This window comes from Lemur catta, chromosome 3, assembly GCF_020740605.2.
Source record: "Lemur catta isolate mLemCat1 chromosome 3, mLemCat1.pri, whole genome shotgun sequence".
In the NCBI taxonomy this organism is placed as follows: domain Eukaryota; kingdom Metazoa; phylum Chordata; class Mammalia; order Primates; family Lemuridae; genus Lemur; species Lemur catta.
In genome coordinates, this window is record NC_059130.1 from 31,673,614 (window position 1) to 31,695,860 (window position 22,247).

General features: G+C 35.4%; 2 protein-coding genes across 2 annotated transcripts; both read left to right on the forward strand.

The window, feature by feature from the left end:
- The first annotated feature begins 6,661 nt into the window (after positions 1-6,661).
- LOC123634635 (olfactory receptor 10K1) lies at positions 6,662-7,719 on the forward strand. Its single transcript, XM_045546371.1, has one exon. It carries the CDS (start codon positions 6,734-6,736, stop codon positions 7,673-7,675), a length of 942 nt encoding a protein of 313 aa, XP_045402327.1. The 5' UTR covers positions 6,662-6,733; the 3' UTR covers positions 7,676-7,719.
- A 4,921-nt stretch (positions 7,720-12,640) lies between these two features.
- LOC123634636 (olfactory receptor 10R2) lies at positions 12,641-20,504 on the forward strand. Its single transcript, XM_045546372.1, has 2 exons — positions 12,641-12,776; positions 19,509-20,504. Exons 1-2 carry the CDS (start codon positions 12,750-12,752, stop codon positions 20,451-20,453), a joined length of 972 nt encoding a protein of 323 aa, XP_045402328.1. The 5' UTR covers positions 12,641-12,749; the 3' UTR covers positions 20,454-20,504.
- The last annotated feature ends 1,743 nt before the right edge of the window (positions 20,505-22,247 follow it).

Sequence of the window (22,247 nt, forward strand, 5' to 3'; positions counted from 1 at the left end):
ACCACAATGAAATATCACTTATCTCCAGTGAGACTGGCCAAAACAATAAATGTTGGTGTGGATGCAGACAGATAGGAGCACTCATACACTGCTGGTGGGACTGCAAACTAGTACAACCTCTGTGGAAATTAATATGGAGATACCTCAAAGAGCTACAAGTAGAACTACCATTTGATCCAGCAATCCCATTACTGGGCATTTACCCAAAGGAACAAGAGACATTCTATAAAAAAGACATCTGGACATCTGTACTCGAATGTTTATAGCAGCACAATTCACAATTGTGTAGTTGTGGAAACAACCCAAGTGCCCATCAATACATGAGTGGATTAATAAAATGTGATATATGTATATTTGGAGTTCTACTCAGCCACAAAAAACAATGATACTCTCGCACCTCTTGTATTATCCTGAATAGAGCTGGAGCCCATTCTACTAAGTGAAGTATCACAAGAATGGAAAAACAAGCACCACATGTATTCACCAGCAAATTGGTATTAACTGATCAATACTTAAGTGCACATATAGCAATAACATTCATCAGGTGTCGGGCAGATGGGAGGGAGGAGGAGAGGATGGGTATATACACCTAATAGGTGTGGTGTACACCATCAAGGATATGGACAAGCTTGAAGCTCTGACTTGGGTGGGGCAAAGGCAATATATGTAACCCAAACATTTGTACCCCGTAATATGCTGAAATAAATAAATTAAAAAAAAATTTGTAATGTGAATAGATTTTGACTGATTTTGTGGGTAATGCACAATTGCTCACAGAGCAATTTCATTTTGTTATTTATACTATTAAACTCTAGGAAATTTATATAAATTAATAAAATAGCATTTATACAGTTACTGCACATACAGATAAGAAAGAAATAAAGCTTCTGCATCTATATTGCAAAGACTGAGGTAGGTTTACATATTGTTGCTTTCTGAGAGTAAGTCAGGAGCTGCTCTAGATATTTAAAGTAATAGGAGGTTTGATAGAAGAATTAGAGGCTTATATATGTGTTGGAGGCCTAAGAGAATGAATGTCAGGAAGGCTGTTCTTGATTTTTAGAATTGCAAGGATCACAGGAAACACCCACAGATGGCCTTAGCTGTTGTGGCACTGATGGGTGATACTCAGGAAATCTGAACACCACAACCAAAACCCCACATCCATCATCTGACAAGTGCTGGCATGTCATGCTGCCAGAAAAACAATGGCTGCCCTTTTCTCCCATCATCCAAATATCTCATGGATACCCCTGATTTGTGAAACCCTTCTGGCAAGGGGATATGGAAAACAGATTTCAGGATTTACAGAATTTTTATCCTTACAGTGCAGTACAGGGAAGAACACTGAACTTTAAGTATGATACTAAGTATCAGCAAAACATAGCCAGCACTGTTTTCCTTTTTGGATATTCCATATCCACGAACATCCTTCTGTTCATGTTTAAATTTCCAAAGAGTAGTAATAAATATTAGGCAAATATGCCTCATACAAAGCGGTGTCCACATTCATATCCACAAAAAGGGAGAAACAGAGTTCCATGGGGGACTAATTAATTATCATTTGATAGTTTTTTCTTCAAAGATGGGATTATAAGGTTTTGCACCAATGACACATCTTATATATAATAGTAAGGTAAAAGAAGGTGGAGTAATGGCTAACATATAACAAAATATACAAAATAAAGGATGAAAGAAAATAAAACACATTTATTGCAATCCTCATTTCTGTAAGTAAACACAAGACTGTCATGACATTTATGATTTTTTTCTTCCACCTATTTATATTCCTTTGAACTCAACTAAAAACTCAATATTTCTGAAAGGCTTGAACCATTAGTGACTTTGCCTAAATTAGGTTGTTTTAGTCTTCTTATTAAATTTTATCTTTGTATATGAAGTAATAAAAATGCCCTAGAATATCTCCTAGATTCTAGACATTCTCTTTTCTGCCCTGGCAATGTATCAGCAACACCCTATATTTCCTTAAAAAATAGAATCAATCACTCTAGCTAGTGTAATCAGCCCATTTCTGCCTGTAGATTACTGGAGAAGTAGGACAAAGTAGACTGAAGTGGCCAAGGGGCAATATCAATCTCCATTTTTTGTTTCCTGGTGGAAACAACATTGATTTCAGAAGAGACAGCTTTAAGCCACAAAGCTATATCTTATGTGTGTTAAGTCCTTAGGAGAAACAAGAGAAGGAACCATTTTCATCTCCCTTCACATTGTTTCTTGTTGGTAGAGAATGGACACAGTGCACCGGTGGATGGCTCAGAGTATGTACTGCTTTGGGTAGACATGTGAGGTTCCATTAGGTGTTATCACAGAGCCAATGTTATACCTGAGCCTTATGTAAATCATTCCATCTTTCTACTCAGTCATCTCCTTCTGAGTGGTGAAGTACACAGAGATTTCCTGGTAGTGTTTACTAAATGATCATAATTTTCTCACTGACTTGAGAGGTGACTTCTGCCAAAGACTAAGTCCCCAAATATAAACACATCAAGTTCTGAGCTCTCCTTCTGTCTCTATGCTATTTATCTCTTCCTGCATCAATATCATGCTCTTTTTATTACTAAGGCATCTTACTATTGGGAATAGTGAGCCCATACATTACTTGTTCTTTCTCAAAATTGTCTTATAATTTCATATAAAGTTTAGAAATCTGATTGTCAGGTTGACTTCAAAATTCATGCAGGGATTTGGGTTGGAATTATATTGACTTTATAGATTATCTTGGGTGAAATTCACAGCTATATAATATTTTGTCATTCTGGTAAAACAATTCATAAGATAAGCAATTTGAAAATAGATTTCAACTAAATTTTAGGTACTTGTTAACAATTTAGGTTTTTGCAGAACATCCCAATGTTCTTAATTTGAATTTCTGGAGGCAAGGGCCTGGAAGATAAATTTGTAATTAAGACCTCTCTTGAGTCTTTAAACACTGAAGTTGAGAGTCACTCGACAAATACATCAGTCTCCTGGGTTAAAATTTGGTAAAAATTTTCCACTTGGTCTGCTGCATTACAGTCTTAATTGTGGTGGGTTCTCCTTCAGAATCCATCACAGATGGACTCAACTTTCAATGCCTTCCTAGGCTAATTATGCTCATGACTCTGTCTCCCCAGGCTCTTTAACTGAAGCCATCTTTGAGAAACTGATGACATTATTTTTCCAAAATAAATTTGACTTCTAATTAATCCCAAGACAATGTCTCCAGGGCAGTAGATCTAGCCTCAGGAATCTAGTGATCATAGTATATGTTTCTAATAACCACACCCCATGTTGGTCACTGGAACTTCTGAAGATAGTGACTTATCTGAAGAAGGTGAGAGTCCTGACGGATAGAGGCGGGTAGCACTATCGATGCAGAAAAGAGCTTCTACCTCAAGGAAGATTCCCTCTCTTCTGCTATTATTTCCTTAGACTCTGGTCTGTGGCTTAGATTCTATTTGTCAAAGGACGCCAGTACCAAATAGCTGCTTCTCTCTAAATTGGAGGGAGGAGACCAATGTAGGTACATACTGAGCAGTGAGAACACTGACCTAATCTGGGCTTTGTGAGGCCTGGACCTGAGTGATGAGTAGTGCTTCAGAAAGCCTCTCCCTTGCCCCTGATTGGAGATCAGATGGAATTTCTGGTAAGTGGCAGGGTTCAAAAGGAGAATGAGGGACTGCTTTTCACCCCAGGTACTACAAATGATTGGCAACAGTCCATACACTTCTTTTAATTTTTCTTGATGATAACACTGGGTCATGCTTGCTCCTAGCTAGACTTTTTTTCTTTGTTTTTTACTTTCTCTTCTATTCTTTTTTTTAAAGATCGGTGGACTCATGGATTAAATGAAACAGATACTCCACCTTTGTCTCTTCTCTTACTTTCCCATTTATCCCTCTGCTTTGTACGCATGGATGAATGTTTTTAGGTATAACTGAAATTTGCCACTTCAATTCCATTTTAATAAAGTAATTTGGAGAAACTGAAGATTTCCATGTGTACCTAAGAGGATAAAAATTCCACTTCTTTACTATCTGAGGCTGTCTACATAATTTCTCTCAGTTAACTAATTAATATTTTCCCTAAGGTAAATATTTGAATTTTCAAAAGTTTTGCATGTGAAAACTCCGTAGATTGTCCCTTCTTTGAGGAACCCAGTACCCTCAAGTATTGAGTTTCTATTTAAATCCAGATTATACAAAATCCCAGTGAGGCATTTGAGGAGTTAGAAAACTAGGACACAGAGCTACCATTTTCAAGTGTCATGACCTAAATTCCATCCATAGGTTCTAGAATATCACAAATAAGGGGAATTTTGAGAGCATCTAACAAGAGAATTTTTGACTCTCTTGAGTTAGAAAGGCTCCTGGGGCTCATAGTGCTCAAGTGCTACCCTCAGTCAGAACTCCCCCATAAACCACCACTCAGAGATCCTTTGCTTTGATACCCTCCATGCATCCCAACAGTATATTTCAGGTATTTCTTACCCTGTCTCTTTAATTTTAGAATAAGGAGACTATCTAAGTTGAGTACCTCATCCAAAGTTGCACAAAACTAGACCTAAAACCTAGATCTTCTCATTCCAAATTGAGAGATCTTTCATGTTTATTTTATAACTTGCTCGTATTTGGCAGAGTGAGAATTTTTGTTTTTCTGCCCTTTTGTCTTTCTATCATAGTACCAATGACAATGCAGTGTGGTTAGGATGATGCCATCCTGAGTAGATGGGGGCTGCCTTCTCAGATGACCTGTGGAGCTGGATCCACAGATTATGAAAAAGGCAATTATAGCGATCACGCAATTCATTTAGGCTATGCGATTATATTAATATTATGTAAAAATCCACTTGACTGGAATTAGGTATCTCATGGGCCTAAGTGACAAATAATCCAAACAATTTTCTTTAGTATTCTGTAGATGCAGGTGTTGTATCAGAATCAGAGAATTCCAGTTTCCATAGTCTACTTTACATATCGCAGTCAGTGGAGCAAGGGCCTAGCAGTGGTTAGAGGTAAATTAGTTGAAAGAAGATCCAGGTGAAAGTCTTTTAGGAAAGTGATGACACAAGGCTAAGCAATGATTATAAATGTAGATTTCCTCATTATTTTGAATATACAGAAATCCATTTGTCCAGGAGAAGTTATTATGTAGGGAAACTTTTACCTTGTTAAAGAAACATATAACTAGTACACACATACAAACACACACACACATCAAGATATAAGTGGTATATCTGTCTATATATTTACATGTAATAATGGTCACTTTATAGTTACACTTATTTTTGTAAAGTAAATATTTACTACTAAGTTTAGGACAAGTTTATAGTAAGAAATAAAAAAAAATATCATTTCCAAATGTTAGGGATACTTGCATTGAGTTTTAAAAATGTCCTGTGATTTAGTAATAACTTATGGTCCAGGAGACAGAGGGCTGCTATTGACTAGAAAAGTGCAAAATCAACAAAAAAATTCTGGTGGTAGATGCCAATAATTCCTCAATGTAAAATGATGTAAAATCCTCAGAAGTATATAAATAAAGACTGGATACAGCCAATATATGCTGGATGATTTTGCATCCAGACAGTACTTTCTTTATTAGATTGGGCCACTGGTAAATGTACCCATTAAAAAATTAAACCTAAAATGACTTTAGAAATAATTATTTCTAGCAATTTGCAAACTGTTTTTGGTAGCAGAATGTTCAAAAAGAATCTTAATGACACAACAATATGTAAAAGATACAAAGACTATGGTTTATAACAGGAAAGTGGAGCCTCGCAAACTTCCCAATTACACATTCTCTATCACTCTTTGTGGCAAGCTTTAAGTCATTTCTGCAAAACTCCATTTCTATGAGATTCTCTGAGCTATCTTAGAATGGAAAAGTGTTTTGCAAAATGCCACAAAGTTAATAGCCTCTCTTTACCACGCTAGTGACTGTCTTCCTTTAAAAAAGAGAATTTTTGTTTCACACTAACTAGTGTTATATTTTCTTCCACTCTTGATTCATGCTCTAGCTTATGGAACCTTCAGCAGTAGTTCTTATTGGTCTCTTGTTAGTCTGTTAGAAGTAAATCTAAAGGTGTTTGTTTGTTTGTTTGTTTGTTTGTTTGTTTTTCTTATCATTTTGAGTACTGACCTAAGATTGCTGTCAGGAATAATTAAGATAAAGTATATGATAGCCTTACCACATATCTCAGAATGTAAGTCATCAATATCAAGTGCTCTCAAGCTTATACGCTGAGATCATCTTGTTCTTTCTTTCCCTTCTCATTTCACGGTTGGATAAACTGAAGTTCACGTTTATGTCTGAACAGTATTTATTCTTTCATTCTACATTCTGATCAGGTTCAGGTAGCCAAAAATAACATTTTTCACTTTTGGAGGGCCAGTTTTTTGGGGTTTATATTGACCAAGAAAAACAATAATCCATACATTACATAAAAGGGAAAACTATTAGACAATTTCCTAATCCTAAAATAGAGGGATAACATGTTCTTCACATTAGAGAAAGCCTCCAAACAAACTGTCAGTTATTCTGTTGCATATTTGACATTAATTCTTCTTTTGGCAGATATTTTAAAGATGGAATGAAGAAATTCCACCAAATATCTGGAAATGTCTGCCACCTGCAAACTTTGTGCTGAGTGTCCCCTGCATTTCTACTCTGCTTCCCAGATCCTGGCCTCTACCTCTGTCCCTGACTGTCCTCTATAGAAGTGTCCACTATGGAGCAGGTCAATGAGACTGTGGTGAGAGAGTTTGTCTTCATTGGCTTCTCTTCCCTGGCCAGACTGCAGCAGCTGCTCTTCGTTGTCTTCCTGCTCCTCTACCTGTTCACTCTGGGCACCAATGCCATCATCATTTCCACCATTGTGCTGGACAGAGCCCTTCATACCCCCATGTACTTCTTCCTTGCTGTCCTCTCCTGCTCTGAAACTTGTTACACCTTCGTCATTGTGCCCAAGATGCTGGTCGACCTGCTGGCCCAGAAGAAGACCATTTCCTTCCTGGGCTGTGCCATTCAGATGTTTTCCTTCCTCTTCCTTGGCTGCTCTCACTCCCTCTTGCTGGCGGCCATGGGTTATGATCGCTACGTGGCCATCTGTAACCCACTGCACTACATGGTGCTCATGAGACATAGGATTTGTATAGGACTAGTGGCCACTGCCTGTGCTGGTGGCTTCACTGTCTCCCTGGTCACCACCTCCCTGATATTTCACTTGCCCTTCCACTCCTCCAACGTTCTTCATCACTTCTTCTGTGACATATCCCCTGTCCTCAAACTGGCATCTCATCACTCTCGCATCAGTCAATTGGTCATATTCATGCTTGGTGTCTTTGTTTTGGTTATTCCACTGTTACTTATCCTGGTCTCCTACATACGCATCATCTCTGCCATTCTAAAAATCCCTTCATCTGTTGGAAGATACAAGACCTTCTCCACCTGTGCCTCCCATCTCATTGTTGTAACTGTTCACTATGGTTGTGCCTCTTTCATCTACTTAAGGCCCAAGTCCAATTACTCTTCAAGCCAAGATACCCTAATACCTGTGTCTTATACCATCCTTACCCCACTGTTCAATCCAATGATTTACAGTTTGCGAAATAAGGAATTTAAATCAGCTTTTCGAAGAACAATGAGCCAGACTTTATATCCTGTTAATTGAAGAGCCAATTTTTAACTATGTATGCTCAGTGCATGCCAGGCAAAATGTGTGTTTTCACATATTTTCTTGTTTAATTGTCCAACTGTCCATAAGGGCATTTTACATATGATGAGAATGAGGCTCAAGGAAGTTAAGATGTTCTGGTTCTCAACTGTCAGTGATACTTTAACAAGGCTAAGCAGATATGGGAAGGGATTACTCAACACCAGAATGAATGTAATTATATTTTACTGCTCTAAATTTTGCCTATTTAAAAATTAATATGATAGCTATAGTTTAAGAATCTTCTCCAGATTATTGTTTTGCAGACCTTTTTTAAGGTAGTCTTGGTAAATATTTAATTTGGTTTTATGACAGTGAACAATTATTCCATGTGGTTGTTATTGGATTGAACTTTAGTTGCTAATGAAAGAGAAAAATTAAAACTAAAGGAAATAAAAGCTCTTAAAATTAAATAGCATAGTCAATTTCAGTCTTTTATGATGAGATTATTAATTAATTATTAGTAATTGCTTGTTTGTTTCTTTCCTACCTTGTTTCAAAAAGGCTTTAAGGTGACTTTGGAAAGTTTGTGCTGCACAGGTGTAACCAGAACTAAGTGAGAAAACTAAATTTGCTTTCAAAAATGTATTCTTTTGTAAATTAGTTTTTAACTTCAAATAAATACTGATTCTGAATGAAAAAAGAATTAATATGAGAGCAAAGATGCATCCAAGCTGATGGGAGCAACTGAGGAGAGCAAAGATGTATTCAAGCTGTCGAGCTTCAAGGAAGAGAAGCAGAAAATATATCTATCCCCACCCTCTCTTTCTTGAAGATGAAAGGCAACCTTGGTCCCAAACAATCTGCAACAAACCTTAGTGGCCATTTTTGGCCCCTTATCTACCCTCTCAACCTACATATTGAAATGTCTTTGCCTTTACTTGATATGTTTGTCCTTCCTGTGTTTGAGAGTAGAACTTCTTTGTGGAGTCTTCTCCCCATGTATATGTGAGTTCTTGGCATACTGTCTTGTCTTAGACCCCACATTTATTCCCTGAACATCATACTAATTTACTCTCTTCAGGAAACCTAAAGCATTGCATCATTGGTGAAAAATCTCAAGTAATTACAAGCAAAGAGATTGAGTTAATATTAACAGAGGGCCAGAGTTCCAGAATGGCCAGAAAACCCATGGAAAACCCTCTGGTGACTCTCCTTGCCATACAAGATGAAGCCAAGATTCCTTCATTAGCATGGATTTATCATCTAGTTTCTGCCTACCTCTCCAGTATTATTATTTCTGATGTTATTATTAATTTCACTCTGTGCCTAGTTATGTACTCTGAAGCTTCAAAGTGACATGATTCTGTATTCTCACGAGCTGTTTCTCTCTTTGGAATAGGTCCTCTCCTTTATTTAGTTTATATGTTTCAAGACACTCTCAGCTATCACTTTCCTTCTTGGCCCTACTGTGTCAGCCTGCTGCACCCTGCCAATAGTTTAGGCTCTGCCTTGTCTGTGTTCTCATAACACCCGGGTCCTGTTTTTATTATATCTCTTAAAGTTTCAACAAATACTTATTCATTGCTTAATATTTACTAGATGCTATTTTAGCTACTGGAAATTAATGGTGAATAAAATGTATGTGCTCTCTGTCCTCATAAAACTTATGGCCTGTTTCTAGACAGTCCCAGTAAACAGATATAGTGAGGGAAAACACCTTACCACCAGTTTAAGTCTATTCCCTGAAGGAAAAATACATGCAAAGGTCAGAGGAGAGCATATTAAATGAAACCTAATTTAGGTGGAATGGTGTGGGAATAGTGTCCCAGAGGAATTGACATTTAACCTGTAATCTGTAGGGTAAATAAGAGTCACCAGTTAAAGGGGATTGTTCAGGGAGACCCTTTTAGACAGAAAGAGCAACACTTACAAAATCCCTAAAGAGCTGGGTGAATTGGAGGCAAGCAGAAAAGGTAAGTATAACTGCTTTTAAAAAATTCGTCTTTAATTGACAATAGAATTATATATATTTACACTGTACAAGATTTTTTTGATATACACATATCATAGAATGGCTAAATCAAGATAATTAACATATGCATTACCTCACATTTATCATTTTTTTGTGGTGAGAACACTTAAAATCTACTTATAGCAATTTTCAAGAACACAATACATTGTTATTAACTATAGTTACCATGATGCATAATAAATCTTTTAAAATGTTTTCTGCTATCTAACTGAAATTTTGTTCTCTTTGACCAACACTTTCCAAATCCCCTCCCCACCCCGGTGGCCTCTGGTCACCATCATCCCACTCTGTTTCTATGAATTTGACTTAGATTTCACACATGAGTGAGATTATGCAGTATATGTCTTTCTGTGCTTGGCTTATTTCATGTAACATGATGTCCTCCAGGTTCATCTATCTTGTTGCAAATGACAGGATTTCCTTCTTTTCATAAGGTACAATAATATTTCATTTCATTGTGTATACATACCACATTTTCTTTATCCATTCATCCATTGATGGCACTTAGGTTGCTTCCATATCTTGGCTATTGTGAATAATGTTTCAATAAACATGGAAGTGCTGATATCTCCTCAATACATGATTTTATGTTTTCTTGGATAGATACGAAGTAGTGAGATTGCTGGATTATATGGTAGTTCTATTTTTAGTTTTTTGTTTTCCTCCTCCATATTGTTTTCCACAATGGATGTATTATTTACATTTCTACCAACAATGTATAAGAGTTCCCTTTTCTCTACATCCTCAATAACACTTCTCATTTTTTGTCTTTTTGTTAACAGCCATTCTAACAGATATGAAGGAATAGATCCTTGTGGTTTTAATTTGCACCTTACTGATAATTAGTGATGGTGAGCATTTTTCAAATTACCTGTTGTTAGCCATTTGTATGTCTTCTTTTGAGAAAGGTCTATTCATACCCTTTGCCCATTTTTTAATTGAATTTTTATTTTACTATTGAGTTGAGTTTCTTATATATCATGATATTAACCCCTTATCAGATATATGGTTTGCAAATATTTTTTCCCATTCCATATGTTGTCTCTTTATTTTTTTGATTGTTGCCTTTGCTGTGAAGAAGCTTTTTAGCTTGGTATGATCCCATTTGTCTATTTTTGCTTTTGTTGCTTGTGCTTTTGGGGTATAACTGCTTTACCTTATCTCTCTCTGCAATGAATCTGAATTTCCTGACAGCATGGATTTATATGTTAGACACAACCCTGTTGACCCAGTTCCTCGTATAGTGTCTGCCATGACAGAGATGTTTGTCTTATGAATGGCCATGCCTGTTCTGCTGTTTTCTGCCCCCAAGCTGCCACCGTCATGCCCTTTCTTGCTGAATGTTAACTCCAGCCATACAGGCAGCTAAGCCAAGTATTTGGAAGTCATCTTCACCATTTTTTTTTTTTTAATTCTCACACCGCACATTAAATCAGCTACTAAGTCCTGTAGATTCTACTGGCTAAAATTTCCTCAATCACATTTCTTCTGCATTTCCACAGTTCCATTTTGTTTCCTTTGGATTAATGTGAAAATTTCTAGTACAAGTTTTCACAGTGCTACTGGGGAAGTCTTAGGGTTCTTGTTGTGACCTGAGACACCAAAATAGATGCTCTTTTATCAACTACTACAGATCCTTAGGTTAAGGAAACAAAAGTTACCTGCTGGCTGGGGTTCAGGGCTCCACTGGCATGGCAACTCCCTAAATTCCTGGAGCTACAAGAGAAAACACATGCTTGCTAAGCTCCCTAACAGTAGGAGCAATCAGACAAATTGTCAGACTCTTCTTAACTCTGATCTACAACTCAGACCACCACAACTCTGATTAGACAGAGGACAGGCCTTACAAACATTCTTTCCTCATAAGCAACTGCAGACCTGAAGCCAGTTTCAGCCAGTTTATAGAGATTGCCACACAAACTTTCTTTGGTTTTTATAGTCTACGTTTTAAAAAAAATAGCCAAATTCTACCTCACTTTAATGCTAAAACTCCACCCCAAAATGAATAGGAGATGTATATTATATATGTTTACCCACTGTACATGCGCTCAACTCTCCTCTTATGTATAGCTTTCCCACCAAACCTGCTGAATACGTATGACTCTATTATATGACACAGGACCTGTAAGGCATAAAAGCCAACCTGCCCTTTCCTTCTTCAAAGACAGAGCACCTTTGGTCCAAGCTAGAAACTGTCTCCTCTGGATTTGTAAGCTGATATCACCAATAAAGCTCTCCTTTCTGCTATTTAGCTATCCTGGTGATCTTTTGGATGACTTTGTAAAGATAATTAGATAATATAAGCTAAACACTTAGAGCAGTGTCTTGCATATGCTGAGCACTATTTAAATGTTGATTATCATCATAATCATTATCTTTCTAAATAAAAATATCAGCAGATAATGTCCCAGATTATAAATCTTTCAATAGTTCCTAACAGATTTGAAGGTAAATTGTAATTCTTTAAGTTAAAATTCCCACCAAAGTACTTGCCTGTTCCCAATGATGACATTTTTTCATGCCTCCTTATTTTACATGTATTTTTCTGATATTTGTTCTTTTTCATTACTTGTCTACCCTCTACTCAGATTTCAAAACTTCACTGAAGCATAACCTTCTCTAGGAAGTTATTGACCTCTATAATCTAATTCATAATTATTTTCCATGTGCTTTCATAGTGACATATGCATATCTCTCTCATAATCCCCCACCATGGCATACCGTAGTCAGTGCTTTCCTTGTCTCCTCTGTTGGGGGTTAATTTCTTAAGGTAGGAACTATCATTTATTTGAGTTCAGACCTCCTGACTATTCATTCCATGAGCCTATTGCATAGTTTATCTATTTGGCAAAAGAGCCTTGAGGGGCTTTTCCCCCTTGGATCATAGCTACTAATTGAGCAGAATGCATGAGAAGCAATGTGGTCATGGCTCCCTAGGCTGCTGGATCGTAAAATTACCAAGCAAGGCATTGACTCTGGTGCTGATAACTAGAAAGAAAGCCTCATTAATTGCACTCATTAGGGTCGTGGCTGGGCCAAGCAATACAGAAAGGTACAATGGCCGCTGTTCTGGGGAGCGAAGTAGTAAGTCTTTTGTTGCTGACTTGAAAAACTTTAAGAGAATGGAAGATGTATAATATACTGGAAATGCCCTAGTTGTGGCAAATTACTTAGGCATTTCCTTAAAGGGCTTGGATGATGAATAGGAAATAAAACAACTGCATTCCTCCATACCCCAGGATTCATATTTTGGGGAATGTGAAACTTTTTCATAGTGGGGATTTGGTCTTTATTTTATAGATGACTTAAGAAATTAAATTATCTAAAATCTCAGGATATATTTATGACATCTCAAAGATGACAGCTAGTTGTATCTTTATCTTATGTTCAATTCAGAAATTGTTGAGATCTTCTTAGAACTGGGGTCTACAAATACATGACAGTAAAATGTTGGTGGGTGGCACTAAGACAAGTAGCTGTATGGGGAGACAAGGACGACAAGTAGCTATATGAGGAGATTATGCCCAAGGTTGAGGTCTTAAGGATAAGAAAAAAGAAGAACATTAGAGATATTGCAGAGTGGTCACAGGAGCTATTCCTAGCATCAGTTGGAAGGAAGGAAGGAAGGAAGGAAGGAAGGAAGGAAGGAAGGAAGGAAGGAAGGAAGGAAGGAAGGAAGGAAGAAAGGAAGGAAGGAAGGAGGGAAGGAAAGAAATAATTAGGGCTTCTTATGTGTAATTATGGGCTCCTTTTTTTTTTTACTTATGCTATCCATTAATCCTTATAATATCCCAAATTTCAGAAGAAACAACTAAGATTCAGGAGGATTATTTGCTCAAAGAAAATCCTACAATAAGCATGTGAATTCATACCTTTTTACTCCATCTCCAGTGCTTTCTTCCCAACATAAATCTTTATCTAGCTTCCTTTTTTCTTGGAAGTGCCTTTATCAGCTACATGAGAAATACCTACAAATCAGTTGCAATGATTTATTCATGTATTGATTTGTTTAATTACTGACTTTGTTACATAGACTTTTGAATATTTGCTATTGCTAGAAACTCTGATGCTGATAGGGTTAGAGAGATGTATATAAAATACATGGTTTCTGGTACATAAACTTTTGTCAAATGAACAACAACATGGTTTTTGCCTTCTGAGGGCTCAAATTGTACTACTCAAGAAAGATTATTATCTTTAATTATTAAGCACTAAATGTGAGAAGTTCCAGAATGAATGTTTCACAAGGGCAGGGATCTTTGGTTCACTGATGTATCCCAAACACCTAATGGAGTGGCTAGGACTTAGTATGTATCCAATAAATATTTGTTAAATTGAAAGAGTACTTGGGAACCTGACTTAGCAGCAAATGATTTGAAAGATCAGAGGCTCTGCCTAAACACAGGCAAGGGCATTGTTGTTATATGACATGGCTCACTGCATGTTCATTGAACTACATGAAGTGCCATATGATTACAAATTGGGATAAAATCTGGGAGCTAAAAGAGATGAGTTTGTAGTGTCATAAGAAACCAAATTATCAGCTCTCATCCTTCCCCCCTTTCTTCCCCATATCTCTCTTTCTTTCTTTCTTTCACTAAAGAATTTGGAATTTTATAAAGTTTGCAGGGATCGTTAGAGGGTTTTGAATAAGAAAGTACCTGGTTAAATGTAAATTTTAATGTTCCTGAGATCACCACTTCTCCTCAGTTAAACTCTTTGAACACCCACTTTGATATTTATTCTCCTGTCTTCTCCCCCCTTCTCCAAGTTGTTCTCTATGTCCACAACACCATGATTTTGATTCTCAGATCCCTATATCTCTGCTGCTCAAATAACCCTGGAAAATAATCTCTCCAATTGTCCATCCAGGTCTATAGGAGTTGAGGCAAAAAAGAAAATTAGAGCTTCCCGTCTTGAATGAATTTGCATAATTTCTCCCTTCAGGACAGAGTATGAGAGAGGAAAAGACAAACAGTATTAAAAATAAAGAATGTCATGGTATGTTTATTTTTCTTTTCAGAAACACTGATTCTCTTCAGAATCCATAGTTCTGCCTCTAGAGAAGAATCAGGCATGTCAAAAACACCAGATATGGGAATCAGGGGGCCTGCAGAGGTAAAGAAACTTTATCCTCCAATGAAGATGTTGTTAATCAGTTGGCCAGTCTGTTGTGTATTCTACATTCATAGCTCTATCTGCAAGACAAAGCAATAAATACATTTTAATTGCCACCTAGCATTCCTGTGTATATGCTGTACACAAATTGAAATAAAAGATTCATTTTAAGTAAGGGCTATTCAGACTGTGTGTACTTTACCCTGATCTTATCTCCTCTGATTCTCTAACCTACTCTATTTGAATTTTAAAACTGCTAGTGTTGATCATGAAGTTGATTTCTATAATCCAAGAGATGGGATAATTTTCAGTATACTTTAAATGAAGTAAAATAAATTTTTACATGTTTGATGCATTTTACTTCTATGTGATAAACTGTATGCTTGTATCCATTTTCTTCTTTAGAGTTGGTTATTTTCTCCAACAGTTCATAATAAATTCTTTATTAACATTAAAATTGTAACAATATTTTTGGTACTTTTCCATTTGTTGTTTTCTTTTTAATATTTCTGATTGTGCTTTTGTTATAAATAAATATTTTATTTTATATAGTGAAATAGCTGCTTATTTACCACTCTTTGATATTTAATTGTCTTTAAGCGTAGCTTTTCAAATTTTCTACCCAGTGATACATTTTTTAATCTTTTAAAATTTTTTTTGTATTTTATTAATATATACCAGAATTTTTGAACACAAGAGGTAAAAATTTAAACTAACATTTAAAAGTTATTAAAGATATGTTTATCGAGTTACTATTGTATGTCAGAAACAGTTTAGATGGCATTGAGATTATTTTAAATTTTTAAAAAGTTTATTAATTTTTGTTTATATAAATAATTAAGGCATAAACTTTCTTCTGCTCACTGCTTTAAACTTAGCTCATATATTCTACAATGTAGAATACAATTGTCATTATTTTCTAGAAATTATTTCATTTTATGCTGCATTTTCCCTTTGATCTAATAATTGTTTAATAATATTTTAAAATTATTAGTGACAGATAATTTTCCTTACATTTAAATATAATAGTTTAACTAGGTTTTTTTTTTTTTTCAGAATATTAGGGGAGTGAAAACATTTGGGTTACATGAGCTGCTTTTGTACAGTTTGAGGCAAGTTGTAAGTGTGCTCATCACCCAGATTGAACCTGTTAGGTGTGAATTTACCCATCCCCGTCTCCCTCTCCCACTTGCTTGATTTATGTTGAGTTTTATTACCATATGTGCATAAGTGTTGATTGATTAGTTCCAATTTACTAGTGAGTGTATGTGGTATTTGTTTTTCCATTCTTCAATACTTAGAAGAATGGTCTCCAGTTCCATCCAGGCTGTTACAAAAGGTATCAGTTCATCATTTTTTTTTTTTATGATTGAGTAGTAGGTGCTGTACATGTAGAAGAATGAAATAGGATATGTTTTTGACTTGCCTATTTTTGATCAATGTTCATGAATATTTGGATAGTCATGAATATGAATAAGATGAAAAGATGATGGGCCATTTCAATATATAGATGTAGGCCTTCCTTTATTTCAGGGAAGCTTTTCTTTCTAATAGTATTAAGTATTATTTGTTTTATAGGAACCCCAATAATTTGCATGATGGATCTGCTTTGTCTTTCTTCTATGTCTATTACTTTTTTTCTAATCTCTTTAAATTATTTCTATATTTGGTTTAATTACATTTAATTAATGTTGGTTAGTGTTTTGTTTTTATTAATTTCTTTTGTTATATTTTATTGTATAGTTGTCATTTGCTTGAATTTTATTAAATATTTGCATGATTTGATTCTTCTCAAGTCTTTAGGCTTATTTTCCCTTTTTGGTATGTTCCAGAATGTTTTGTAGGAGATTGATCTCTTTTTCTTTTCTAATTCTTGATCAAAGATATATTCCTCTCAGACCAATATTTGTTAACAGATTGCATAAAAAAAATAAGAGATTCTTTATTTCTACTTGTCAGTACTTGAGGGGAGGTTTATATGCAGTAATTAGAAAAAGTTTGATATAAGCTAATTTTACTTAATGGAATATTACATGGCTAAAAAGGCTCTCGTCTTCTCTAATTATTACGTTTTAATTTACTTTTCCTAGAAAATCAAAAGTAGCCTATATTTATTTGGCTTTTTACTAAAGCAAACACTATTGCCAGTCCCAAATCCCAATTTTCATTGCATAATCCATGGACAGTGTTTTTCCTAAAGGTAGTTTATGTATCAGAATTCAGTGACTCTACAAACAGACCATGATTTGTTGTAGGTATGGTGGACTCCACATGTGTCTATTTATAGAGGTGATGATGGGTAAGAGAAGCGAAGAAGAAAGGTGATAAGAGTAATTCTGGTCACTTCAGAAAATAGTTATCCTGCATGTAAATACAGATAATTAGCCAAAACCAGTTTGCATATTTTTCTTGAATGTCTATATCGTTATTTCTCAAAGCGGGGAAGGAGTGAAATGAATAGTCATGATTCACAATCTAACTCAATCCATTTGTATTAAATCCAGTAAAACCTATCTCCCACCCTCTGTTCAGGTATATGATCTTCTCTTCTATTTGTATGTATTTATGACTATTCTAATTGGAAGAAATATAACGGAGCATTACTGGCATGGTAAACTTTAAGTTATAAGACTGAGAATGCAAATAATTAATAACTTACATTTATTTTTACCAAGAATTTTTGAAGATTTATGATATGTTCCAGAAGCTCTTAAAGATCCTAAAGAAGGACTAAAATGGTGACCGTTAAAAGGATCACAATGCTCTTAAGGCCTCTATTTAATGCTTAAAATAGACACCTATACAAAATATTAAATAATAAAAATGATATATATATATAATTTTTCCCACAAAAACCTTTAAAAAATAGCTTAATATGACACAAAATTCATCCATTTTGATTTACAAATTGGTGGAGTTGTGTAGCCATCACTGCAGTTCTATTTTAGAACATTTAATCATTCCAAAAAGACACCTTTTGCCTGTATGTGGTCAAACCCTGTATGCCCCCAGTCCAGTGTTAGAATTAATCTGTTTCTGCCTATATAGGTTTTCCTGTTCTGGACCTTTTATAGAAATAGAATTTACAATGTGTAGTCTTTTGCACTTGGCCACTTTCACTTAGCATAATATTTTTGACAATAATTTATGTTGTGGTTTGTACCAGTAGTTCATTTCTTTTTATTTTTGAATGGTATTTAATTTTATGACCCCAGCAGATTTCATTTATCCATTTATAAATTGACACATATTTGCATAGTTTCCTTTTTTGCCTATTATAAGTAATGCTACTGTACTACGAATATTCACAGAAAAGTCTTTGTGTGGATAGTCTTCATTTTCCTTTAGTAGAATCTTAGGAATGAAATTGTTGAGTCATCTCATAAGTCTATGTTTGTCATTTTAGAAAGTGCCAAACTGTTTTCCAAAGCGACTGTATAATTTTACATTCCCTTCAGCAATGTGTGAGGATTTCAGTTTCTTCACGTTCTCACCAGCAGCTTTTAGTGTCAAACTTTTAAGTTATAATCATTCTAGTGCCTGCAGTCATTTCCTTGTAGTTTTAATTTATATTTCTCTAATTACTAACGTTGTTAAGCATCTTTTCATGTGACTATTATCCATTTATATACTTTGGTGAAATGTCTATTTGAATTGTTTGCCCATTTTTTCAGCTAAAGTATTACACTTATTTACTTACTTAATTGTAAGAGTTATTTATATATTTTGGATACAAATCTCTTACTAGATATATGTTTTGAAAATATGTTTTTGTTTTAATCTGTGGTGTGCCTCTTTATTTTCACAATGGTACCTTTTTTAAGTGTTTATTTTCTGGGGTCCCATTCTATCCATTGACCTATTTGTGTAACTATATTCCATTACCATACTGTCTTGATTACTATGTTTTTACAGTAAGTTTTTAAATCAGCAAGTATAAATCCTCCATCTTTGTTCTTTAAAAAAAAAAAAACAATTATTTTAGCCATTTTGATTTCTTTTTGTATAACCTTATGATCATTTTAACAATCATTGTAAGAAAAGCCTGGTAAGTTTTCATGGGAATTACATTGACTATATAGATCAATTTGCAGAATTGCCTCTTGATTTTAGTAAGTCTTTTGACTCATAAGCATGGATGTTCTTCATTTACTCAAATTTTCTATAATTTCTCTCAACAATGTTTGGTAGTTTTCTGTGTATATGTCTTGTACTTCTTTTGTTAAATTTGATACTAAATAGTTTTTATGCTATTTCAAATGAAATTTTCCTAATATTTTCAGATTGTTTGTTGCTAGTTGAAGTAGGCAAAATAATGAACTCCCAAAGATGTCCCTGTTTTAATCCCTGGAAGGTGAAACTATGTTAGGTTATGTGAAAAAGGGGAATTGAAGTTGCAGAAGGAATTTAGCCGATCTTAAAATAGAGAGATTATCCTGTATTATCTTGGTTAGCCCAATATAATTGTAAGCATTCTTAAAAATGGAAGAGAGAATCAGAAAGTCAAAGAAAGAGATGAAACTCTGTTGACTTTGAAGACGGAGGAAGGGGACCATGAATCAATTAATGTGAGAAGTCACTAGAAACTGGAAGAGGAAAGTAAAAGGCAAGACTCTTCACCGGTGCCTCCAGAGACTATCCCAGATTCTTATGTTCACGTACCTAAATATGTTTTACTTCTTTCTGTCTTCTCTACAGGTCTTGGCAGAAAATTTTGCCATGGTCACTGAGTTCCTGTTGCTGGGTTTTTCAAGCCTTGGTGAAATTCAGCTTACCCTCTTTGTGGTTTTTCTCTTTCTGTATCTAGTCGTTCTTAGTGGCAATGTCACTATTATCAGTGTCATCCACCTGGATCAAAGCCTCCACATACCCATGTACTTCTTCCTTGGTATTCTTTCAACATCTGAGACCTTCTACACCTTTGTCATCCTACCCAAGATGCTCATCAATCTACTTTCTGTGGCCAGGACTATCTCCTTTGTCTGTTGTGCCATTCAAATGTTCTTCTTCCTTGGTTTTGCTATCACCAACTGTCTGCTCTTGGGTGTGATGGGTTATGATCACTACGCTGCCATTTGTTGTCCCCTGCACTACCCCATTCTTATGAATTGGCAGGTGTGTGGAAAACTAGCAGCTGTTTGTGGGATTGGAGGCTTCTTGGCCTCCCTTACAGTAGTAAATTTAGTTTTCAGCCTCCCTTTCTGTAGTCCCAACAAGGTCAACCATTACTTCTGTGACATCTCACCAGTCATACGTCTGGCTTGTATCAATACAGATGTTAATGAATTTGTCATATTTATCTGTGGGGTTCTTGTGCTTGTGGTTCCCTTTTTCTTTATCTGTGTTTCTTATCTCTGCATCCTGAGGACTATCCTGAAGATCCCCTCAGCAGAGGGCAGAAAGAAAGCCTTTTCCACCTGTGCCTCTCACCTCACTGTTGTTATTGTTCACTACGGCTGTGCTTCCTTCATCTACCTGAGGCCTACGGCAAACTATGTATCCAACAAGGACAGGCTGGTAACGATGACGTACACCATTGTCACTCCATTACTAAATCCCATGGTATATAGCCTCAGAAACAAAGATGTCCAACTTGCTATCAGAAGAGTGCTGGGCAAGAAAGGATCTTTACTATATGATTGAAACATTATTATATTTTAAATTCCATAATAAATATTGCTCTCCTTTATCACATGCATGATATAATAGGACTCTTTAGGATGCATGTCATAAAACATGATTTTCTTCTCATGATCTCTTTAAGTACAATCTGCAGGCTAATGTTTTTCAACTTCTCAGAAACTCAGGAAACTCCTCAAATTTAAATGTCCACTCTACTGGACATAATAACTAATAGTCTAAATTTCATTTAAAGCTCTGAGTGTTGATCTTTGAATCAGGAAGCCTACATTGGGGCTGATAGAGGTTGATTTATATATTAGTTCTGTCAGCTACCACTTCTCTCTCTACTTATTTCAGTGACTGAAAGTTTCAAGAATTACATTGAGGAGGGAGGCACAAGTGAAGGAAACTTCTTACTTGACTGCTACTGTCATGCTCTGGCAGTGGTGCTCTCAGGCTTTGTAGATGTGGCACACTGAGTCTTTCTCATGTGAGGAGCTTTCCTGATTGCTAGAGTAATTCTTTACAAGGAGCTACTACATTTCTTATGATATGGTTGAAGCTGCCTCTGGCTGACAGCTTGTGCATTTGCCTCTTAATTCTGAGAGTTGAACACTTTTCTGTGTCAAAAGTCTTCTCTCTATTCTCTGGTATTTCAGGTCAATAACCAGAGACTCCTACATCCAGATTTCTCAAGTGATCCCAGATACCAATCTACTCCTTACCTTTATCTCCAGAACATATATATCAAAGTCTTGAAGTAGTTCCATATTCTTGGGGGAGATAAAACATCAAGAAATCCAATAGTTTCCTTCAAAGACTGTATTTATTCCCAACTGTTTTCCTCAACATTTTTATTTTTTGAGAGTAGTTGGCACATTTTCTCCCCTCAGGTCTTGTGCTCCAATGGAAACTAAGATAGAAAAACTCTCTTTTTTTTATATATCATGTGACACTACTGATTGTTTTTCTATAGAATAAAGTGTTATGATGGGGTTTATTTATAAATATTGAATTCAGAAAGTTGCTATCTATATAAAGAGTCAAATAGTTGGCCCAACCAGTGGAATAGCCATGGATAATCACTTTGGTCACATATTGAAACATACACTTTGAGAATCTGTTGAGAGCCATGTAGCCAATACATGAAATTGTCCTCATTCCTATATAGGGAAAATACTTGCTTATAATTTAAGGAATTTATAGAGTATCTATGTCTTTAGACTTTAGAAAAACCAAATTCTATGCTGTAGAAAACAATGGTAATTAAGCTGGAAGCTGTAGAAATAGACTTAACTCTTGGGTAAATTTTAAAAAAAGTGGCTGAGTTTTGTGTTCAACACTATGTATAGAACATTTTCTACAGCATGCAGACATTAATATAATTTAACATTATTTTCTATCTTATTTTATAGATCTAATTTCCTATTATTCTTTTGGTGTATAGATATCCTGAGTTTCTTTTTTTATTAGTAGAAACATGAAAAGTTGAAATTGTCTTTTAAAAAAGATTCTAATAAATAATTAATAGAATAATATTTCTACAGAAAAAATAATTTGCAGTGATAGAAGAACAGTCACCTTGTCTATTTTCACGCTGTAGACATCATTAAATAAAAGGATAGTGGAAGATAAACATGAATTTTCCATAGTGAACATGTCATCTCTCCAGTTAGGGCTTGTAGTGTGGTAGTCTCATGGAGAATGGTTTTATGCTGGCCTAGGAACCAAAGAATTTCTCATTTGAAAGGACCATAATCTTTTGTCCAATGTGGAATCCTGTCCACCATCAAAGTCATCTTTCATTTTCACCTG